At 44.5% G+C, this 9,358-nt stretch overlaps 1 protein-coding gene across 1 annotated transcript in view; it reads left to right on the forward strand.

Annotated features, from left to right (window-relative positions):
- Positions 1-9,358, forward strand: part of Nipsnap2 (nipsnap homolog 2) — a 38,546-nt gene that overhangs the window by 23,037 nt on the left and 6,151 nt on the right. The window contains exons 4-7 of the mRNA XM_021162400.2: positions 1,241-1,335; positions 1,752-1,822; positions 2,819-2,959; positions 4,325-4,356. Coding sequence (XP_021018059.1) covers positions 1,241-1,335; positions 1,752-1,822; positions 2,819-2,959; positions 4,325-4,356 — 339 coding nt within the window. The remainder of the gene's footprint in view (positions 1-1,240; positions 1,336-1,751; positions 1,823-2,818; positions 2,960-4,324; positions 4,357-9,358) is intronic.

Here is a 9,358-nt window from a genome sequence, read left to right on the forward strand (position 1 = left end):
AAAAAAAAAAAAAAAAAATCAAAAAACAAAACAAAAGAAAAACCACTAAACAACAATGTGTAGCACTTGTCACCATCCTCCGGTAATCACAGTGTGTTGTCAGCAGATACACTAAACAAGTAGCATTTCTTTTTTCTTTCCTTTTTTCTTTCGTTTTGTTTTTAAGACGGGATCTAGTGCTAATGTTCTGTATAGCCAGGCATAGAGGCAGACGCTAGTACCTAAGAAGAATCAGTCCCCAGTTTAAGGTCCGTATCAGCTACATGAGACCATGCCTACACCAAAGGAAGGTTACTGTGGAGTTAAGCTCAGATATGATGCCTGTTAAAAGACATGCGTGGCCATGACTTGTCAAGGCTCAGGCACCAGTCCCGTTCCTGGTGGTCCTGAATCGGTTGGTGTGTTCATCGTGAGACCTCTGAGACACCCGAGCTGGCTGAGTCGAGTTGTTGCTTCACATGTGTGTTTTGTTTTGATTCACCCACTCTTAGATCACACGGTGTCTGGAGGTCCCCCCCCCCCATCCTGCTCCCAGTGCCTTGCCCTGCTGAGTTGCCTAGTGCTCCCCTCTGCCTTGAATGCCTCTCCCCACGCTCTGATCTATCTCTTCCATGGCCTTGTGTGTAATTCCTGACTTTCATTCTTTATGGGAAGCAGCAGAACCTAACTGTTGCAAACATCGCATTCCTAAATAGCTTTGTTCTTTCTCCTAAAATAGCAAACAGTGGAGCCGGAGCTCCTGGAGCCTGGGACCTTTGGTCCTTTGTAAACACCTCTATCAGTGTGCAGGAGTTGCTTGTAACTCTTGCAGATAACCCGGGGTTAAAGCCTAAGCTGTTGATAAGTTGGGGGCTGATACACAGCAGAATGTGGCTGACCCTTCAGTTCCGGATGGATGTCATCTTCTAAATCTGCTGTGGAGGGCTGGCGAGATGGCTCAGTGGCTTTGGGTACTCGTTGCTCTTCCAGAAGACTCAGGTTCAAGTCCCAGAGCCTACACGATGGTTTACAACCATTCATAACTCTAGTTCCACGAGATCGGATGCTCTCTTCTGGCGTCTGTGGGTACCAGGCACACTCATGGTACACAGATATACATGCAGATAAAACACTCAAATTCAAACCACGTATGTTATAGAGGCAGTTGGCAGAACAGGTAGTCAGTGGTTTGCATTCCAGATGATGCTTTCGGGGAAATGGCTCCCCTGTTTAATCGGCGCTGCTGTCTCTTCTCTTTAAGTCAAGAAGTGTTACCAAAGATCCATGAAGGCAAGCAGTACCCTTGTACCCTGGTGGGGACGTGGAACACGTGGTATGGCGAGCAGGATCAAGCAGGTAGGAAGCAGAAGTCTTTGGGATGGCTAGCTCTTCCTCACGTAGCTCTGCAGTCCTTTCATTGAATGGTCTGGTCAGTGAATGCTTGTTTTTGCAATCCTTCTCGAGTCTCATTCTGCTTTGGTGGATCAAATGACTGGTTTCTTCAGTCACTAGCTGTAAAAGGACTTCTTTAAAAAATGCCCGAATCTGTTATGGAAACATAAGATAACTCGAGGGCAGATACGAGGCACACTATAATATTTTACCATGTTCATGTGGTGGATCCAAGGCTCAGTACAATGTTGAACTGTGTTCATGTGATGGATACAAGGCACACTACAGTGTGCTACTGTGTTCACATAGCATGCACCTATAGTGTCAAGGGAAGAGTTCCTTGACACTAAATGTTTTCTGTCTTTTAAAATCCATTTCAGTCCACCTCTGGAGGTATGAAGGAGGCTATCCAGCCCTCACGGAGGTCATGAATAAACTCAAAGAAAACCAGGTAACAACTTTGAAAAATAAATGTGTGTATACTTGAAAAATACACGCATGCGCTTGTGCAGTCTAATGTGTATTCACACAGAACCTCATGACAACACTGTTATTAGCTTTTGTAATTAAGCCATTCAGCCTTCACAGTAGAAATTTCATTGTATGAACTCTTAAAGTTGTATATAAGCATGAGATTGCCCGTTTTAATACCATCAAAATCACAGTTCCTCCATGACACCACATTGCAACTGAGGAGACACTGCTTTGACACTGGCTAAGCTGCGTGGTAGACACAGCCCTGGATAACATTAGCAACCCAACCACTCACTCACTGTTTTCTTTTTGAATTTTTGCTTGTTTGTTGTTTATTTGAAATGGTCTCGTCTAGCTCAGACTAGCCTCAAATTCCTTATGTACCCAGGGATGGCCGTGAGCTCCTGATTCCCCTGCCTCCCAAACCCTGGGACCGTAAGTGTGCACCTCCATACCTGGCTTCTGTGGCGCTGGGAATCAGACCCTGCCTAGTGGTTTAAAGTGCGTGTTGTTCTTGTTGAAGACCAAGGTTTGGTTCCCACACTAACATATCAGCTCACGGCCATCGTAACTCCAGGTATAAGATCTCCAGGGGATCTTATGCCCTCTTCTGACCTTCATGGGTGTCAGGCATATGCGGTACATATACATGCAGACAGGCAGAACATTCATACACAGAAATAAAACAAATCTTTACAAACAAGCAAAAAAGCTGGTATACATTAGGAAGTTAATTCATTGGTTAGGAATTTGTTATTTCCATGCAGTAGATTCAAAACTAAGATGGAAGCTGGGCATGGTGGCACACACGTTGGAGGCCAGCCTGGTCTACAGAGAGTTCCAGGACAGCCAGGGCTACCCAGAGAAACCCTGTCTATAATATAACTATATCTTGTGGTATGTTGATGTTATTAAAGCATATCTTCATGTAAGTATCTGAAGATTTCATGAGCATATTTTCTTCCACCCAAAGGAATTTGTAAATTTCCGAAAGGCCAGAAGCGACATGCTTCTCTCCAGGAAGAACCAGCTGCTGCTGGAGTTCAGCTTCTGGAATGAGCCGGTGCCGAGACCGGGCCCCAATATATACGAACTCAGGTCCTACCAACTCCGAGTAAGTAGCAGACAGGTGCACGCTGGCTGTCCTTCCCTGCTTCCTGATGCAGACAGGAAAATGGAAGTGAGCATTTTGTTATGTGTTTGGAGTCTTACGTTTATTTTTGAGGGGGCAGTGGCAATGATTGGAAACAGGGTCTCTGGTAGCCCATGCTGTCCTTGAACTTGAGCTCCTCCCTCCCTGAGTGTTGGCGTTACAGGCATTACCACCACGTCCACCTTGTATTTTGATCTGACTTGTTCCCAGCTCCCCAGCCCCACACCCCATCAAGTCTTTTTTTACTTTTTTTCCTCTTTCCTATCCCTTCTCTTCTGTTAAGTTCTCTTGTATTTAAGTCATTATGTATAATGTTTATTACTTGATGTTTTTCCAAATAACTTTTTTTTTTTTTTTTGGGTTTTTCAAGACAGGGTTTCTCTTTATAGCCTGGCTGTCCTGGAACTCACTTTGTAGACCAGGGTGGCCTCAAACTCAGAAATCCACCTGCCTCTGCCTCCTGAGTGCTGGGATTAAAGGCGTACACCACCACACCCGGCACTTTTTTTTTTAATTTAATTTTTTTATATCCATTGTCCCCTCCCATCACCCCCTCCCACAATATTTCCCCCATCCCTCCTCCCCTTCTCCTCTGAACAGGTGGGGCCCCTGGGTATTCCCCCAACCGTAGTGCTTGAAGTCTCTGCTATAGCAGATCCTCCTCCTCCTCCTGCCTTCTGGACCCTGGGCTCACGGTGAGCCCTGCCACACCCGGTCTATACAGGCAAACACTGTTCTGAGCCACATTGCACCCCCAGCTCCAGGCAAGAAGAAAAACATCCCGTGCAGAGCCAGGCACAATAGATAGCAGCTGCCCTAGAGTGCCGAATCTCTCTGAGTTCAAAGCCACCCTGGTCTATAGAGCAAGTTCCAGCCAGCCATGGCTATCCAGAGAAATCCTTTCTCAAAACAACAACAAAAAAGAACTGAATAAAAATGTAAAAATGAATGACCTAGATACAGCCTTGTCTTTCCGGGTAGCCTCTAATTGTACTTAGGATAGAAACCATGGTTAATTGTGTTGATTGACCACCTTCCTCCTGTGCACACTGGTCATCCTCCCCAGCCTCCAGTAGCATTAAAGAGTGGCCTAATAATGATCTTTGTGCTGGGGAAGATGGAGAGAGGTCCTTCAGAGACTAGAGATGGACTAACAGTGGTTTAATCACCACTGAGGATGGCTTCCCCTTGCGCTGTACATAGGTTATCTATTCATATGACACCATAAAATATTAAGTCACAGCACAAGAACACAGCACAGACATAGTTTTGTTCCTGTTCTATGATTTTTTGATACAACTAACCAACATCTAAATTCCCTTTCAGCCAGGAACGATGATCGAGTGGGGCAACTACTGGTAAGTACGTTACAGGGTTGAGTCTGTTGGTCTCATTAATAGATTATTTCAAGCCATATCATGAATGATTTTTGCTTGTGTTGCTTTTTTTAGATAATCTCATATCCCAAACTCACTGTATAACCAAGACAGCTCTTGAACTCCTGATCTGTCTGCTTCTGCCTCCCAGGTTCCTGATGTAGAGGTGTGTGCCACAACACCTGCTTCATGCGGTAAATCCTTAGGTTTAGAAAAAGTAAACAAGGGGCTGGAGAGATGGCTCAGCAGTTTAGAGCACTGACTGCTCTTCCAGAGGTTCTGAGTTCAAATTCCAGCAACCACATGGTGGCTCACAGCCATCCTTAATGAGAACCAAATAGAGTGAGGCCAGAGCGAAAGGGAAGGTGGGGGAAGGAAGAAAAAAGTAAACAAACAAAACAAAACAAAAAACCATAATGCCCCGTCTTGATGCTGCACTTTCGCATTACTTGTTTATCTTTATCTTCTGCACATTGGTCTTTTTCCTACATGAATCCCTGTGTGAGGTGTTAGATCTTTCAGTTACAGACAGTTGTGAGCTGCTGTGTGGTTGCTGGGAATCGAACCTCAGTCCTCTGAAAGAGCAGTCAGTGTTCTTAACCATCTTTCCAGCCTCTATCTGATTTGTTTTCTTTAATTTTCTTTTTACGACAGTTTTGCTTATCTATGGGAAAGGAATATGGTGAATGTAGAGGTCAGGACAACTTCTAGGAGTTCAGATGTGCAAGACGTGAGAGAACGATATCATGGATCCCCGTTCTATTCTTATGCCTAAGCTTCCATAATTACTTAACACGAGCCACACACCACATATAATCCCATCATTTAGGAGGCTAAAGTGAGACAATCACAAGACATAGCAAGATGCTGCCTGTCTCAAGAAAAGCAACAACCACACGCACATGGGCAGTGTTGCTTTAGCTCTGACTCCTCCAGTTCAGACTCCTGTGTTGTTCAGTCCAAACCACTTCGGCATATAGCTCTTCAACAGAGGGGTTTGCAAGCCAAGTCCCAGGACTCTGTAAACTATCCTATACCCTTCTGGGGAGCTGTCTCCCTACGCATCTGGGTTTTACACTAACGGGGCAGTTGGCATTGATGAAACAGTTGGTTTTGTTTGTTTGGTTTTTGTTTTGTTTTGTTTTGTCGTTTGAATATCCAAGTACCAGAGCAAGCTTAGATGGACAAAGCAGGAAGCCTGAGCATTCTTCGTGAAAGCTGGTATTGTAAGCCCTCTCCTGTGCCTTATGCCTGTGATGCTAGCACACGGGCGGCTGAAGCAGGAAGGGTTCTACACCTTAGATGCCAGCCTGCGATACAGTGGAAGACATTGTCTTAAAAGAAAAAGTATAGTTTTGGCATATAGATCAGTGATACAGAACTGAAGAACTAGACGTTAACACTTGATTCATTTATGAGCAAGTATGCCAAGGTAAATCTTCCTTCAGAGAGGGAAGAGAATTATTTCACTGAAAGATGCTGGGGGGCTGGTGAGATGGCTCAGTGGGTAAGAGCACCCAACTGCTCTTCCAAAGGTCCGGAGTTCAAATCCCAGCAACCACATGGTGGCTCATAACCATCTGTAACGAGATCTGACTCCTTCTTCTGGTGTGTCTGAAAGACAGCTACAGTGTACCTACATATAATAAATAAATAAATCTTTAAAAAAATTCTATTTAAAAAAAAAAAAAGAAAGATGCTGGGGAAACTCAGTATGTGGGAAAAAAAAAGAGGTTGAGTTTACACTTCTGCCTCACATTAAAAAAAAAAAATACAAAGGAACTCAAGAGGCTGGAGAGACGGCTCAGAGGAGAGCAGTTGTTGTGCTTGTAGAGGACCCAGGTTGTCTCTTGGCACCATGACAGCTTACAGCAGTCTGTAGCTCCCATTCCAGGGTGTCTGCTGCCCTCTACTCACCTCTGAGGGCACTGTGCACACACAGTGCACATACATCCATGCATGTAAACACTCATCCATGTAAAATAAAGTAAGAACTGAAGCATGGCATGTTTAGATAAAAGCTTAGGGAAAGTCTGTATGTATCTGAGCTAGGCACAAGTTCTTAAGCTCTGTGCAAAAGCTCGATCAAGCTTAGTGTGGTAGCATACACTGTGCTCCCAGCTTCCGAGAGGTAGAGGCAGGAAGATCAGCAGATCAAGGCTATCCTTAGCTACATAGCAAGTTTGAGTCTAGCCCAAGATACTGAGATGCTGCCTCAAACAAGCAAAAAAAGGAGTACATGTTTGGTTATATGCTATGATAGGCACCATTTTATCAAGGGGGGGTGTTCATGCTTTTGAGCTGTGCATTTTATGCCATTGGCTCTCAACCTTCCTCATGCTGTGACCCTTTATTGCAGTTCCTCACATTGTGGTAGCCCCCAACCGTGACATTTTCATTCCTCCTCCATAACTAATTTTGCTACTGTTATCAGTTGTAATGTAAATATTCGTGTCCACTGATGCTCTTAGGTGACCCCCTGCAGGTTGAGGACCATTGTTTCAGCCTGTAACTGGAGATGGTCATAGCACTGCGATGACACTAATTAACTTCCACTCACGGAGCAGCCACAGGATATATTGAGGTTACTTAGCTATGTTAAACTTCCTGTCTAGCAGGTTCAGCATTTGATTTATATTTTGTGTATAGGGTAACTATTAAGATGGTGGTCTCCTCTGCGGCACACGTTTGTCGTTATTACCAGGCTACGGCAAGTATATTTTCTTTGCCTCCCATAACCGAATTGGAAAACTTCAGAATGAAATGAATCACCCAGAATATCTTGTCACAATCAGCGGAAACGCTTCTCTTCCCCCTCAGCAGTTACAGTGCACAGTTTGACTGATTTCCTTAATTCAAGATAATTGATCATGTTTGTAATTTTTGTGACAATATCTGTATAATTTATGGATAATCCATGGGTCATTCCTGGCAGAGGAAATGGGAAGCTTTGGTGGGGTCACGCTTAGGAGGCTCGTCTACGTGAAGGAGAGTTGGGGGTGTGCAAAGTGGTCTTCAGCAGGCTGTCTTAGCCACTAACGGAATAGGGCACTCCGTTAGTTCTGAGCCCCTTTAGTGTTCGCATTCAGTACATAAGGCTTCCCACCATTAAGAAAAAGCACTGGTCACCAGGCATGATGGCGCACGCCTTTAATCCCAGCACTCGGGAGGCAGAGGCAGGCGGATTTCTGAGTTCAGGGCCAGCCTGGTCTACAAAGTGAGTGCCAGGACAGCCAGGACTACACAGAGAAACCCTGTCTCAAAAAAAAAAAAAAAAAAAAATTAAAGTAGCCTGGCCTGACCCTTAAGGGTTATTTTTCTTACAATAGATGTTAATAGCTTATTTTTCAGGTCCTGATCATTTAAATAAATGAGGATGAATCTGTCTCCCCAGGCTTTACCCCTGCTAAACCCTTGTGTGCCTGAGACTAGGTCAGAGCCATGGGCAGTATCATGGATTTCCTGGGTAATCCACTGCAAGGATGCCGGGAGAGATTCATTTTTATCTGAGATGGTAGAAAAGTGATTTTGGGAAGAATACATTTTAAACACTGTCAAGATTTCAGATTGTCTCACTGAATGTGGCTGGCGCCAGTAAAAGATGATGTTTAAGTTTAAAAAAAAAAAAACAAAAAAAACTGGGTCTGGAGAGATAGTTCAGTGGTTAAGAGGTCCTGAGTTCAAATCCCAGCAACCACATGGTGGCTCACAACCACCCATAATGAGATCCGACTCCTTCTTCTGGAGTGTCTGAAGACAGTGTACTTACATATAGTAATAAATGAATACGAAAATAAATCTTAAAAAAAAACTAAACAGATTTATTTTAAAAACTGATGCTTTTTTCAAGGTGTTAAATTTTTGAGGTGTTAATTTTTTTTTAATAATTTATTCTTATTTCATGTGCATTCATGTTTTAACTGCATATGTGTCTGTGTGAAGGTGTCAGATCCCCTGGAACTGGAATTATAGGCAGTTGTAAGCCACCATGTAGTTTCTGGGATTTGAACTCAGGACCTCTGGAAGAGCAGTCAGTGCTCTTAACCACTGAGCCACCTCTCCAGCCCGAGGTGTTAAATCTTGAAAAGGAAGAGGGTTAGTTAGTTGGTTGGTTCCATGGAGCTTTTTTTTTTTAAGGATTTGTTTTTTATCGGTTTTACATTTGTGTCTGTGCGTGCACATGCATGCACCTGTGGGGGCCAGCAGAGGGCATTAGATGCCTTGAGGCTAAGGGTACAGGTGGTCATGAGCCCGGGAACAGGGGTACAAAGAATTGAAATTCAGGTCCTCTAGAAGAGCAGCCTGGGCACACTGAGCTGCCTCTGCAGACCCCAAATGCCCATTTTAAGCCATTTTGATCTCGGCTCTGTGCTGTGTGCCTCAGTAGCCCACATGTCTGCACTTCCTGTGCATTATAAGAACCACAGTGCATGGGTCTCTCTGAAAAGATCAAAAGCTGCAGGCAGCTTCAACTGTACTAGTGAGAGTCCTGACTGCAGCACAGAGTGTGCTGCCAGGAAGGGACCTCCTTACAGGACCCTGTGTGCTAGCTTTCCAAAAGGCCTAAGAGTCTCTTGCTGCTATGAAAGAGTATCCTTTATGTCTGTTTCAGTACACAGGAATGGGGTCCCCCATAGATATGCTGCCCTTTGGCATCTTGGGTACTGTGTATCAAAGGTTCCTCCCTTTCTTCTAATGAAGCATCTCTGTCTCTGTATCTCTGTCTCTCTCTCTCTGTTTCTGTGTCTCTGTCTCTGTCTGTCTGTCTGTCTCTCTCATTAGTTGTTCTGAGGCACGATCCAGAGTTTTTCATTGTGTAGCCCTGGCTATCCTGGAACTCACTCTGTAGACCAGGCTGGCCTCTTATCAAGGCTTAAAAACTGACTCTCGTGCTGGTGAGATGGCTCAGTGGGTAAGAGCACCCGACTGCTCTTCCGAAGGTCCAGAGTTCAAATCCCAGCAACCACATGGTGGCTCACAACCA

The sequence above is a fragment of the Mus caroli genome, chromosome 5, assembly GCF_900094665.2.
Source record: "Mus caroli chromosome 5, CAROLI_EIJ_v1.1, whole genome shotgun sequence".
Lineage (NCBI taxonomy): Eukaryota > Metazoa > Chordata > Mammalia > Rodentia > Muridae > Mus > Mus caroli.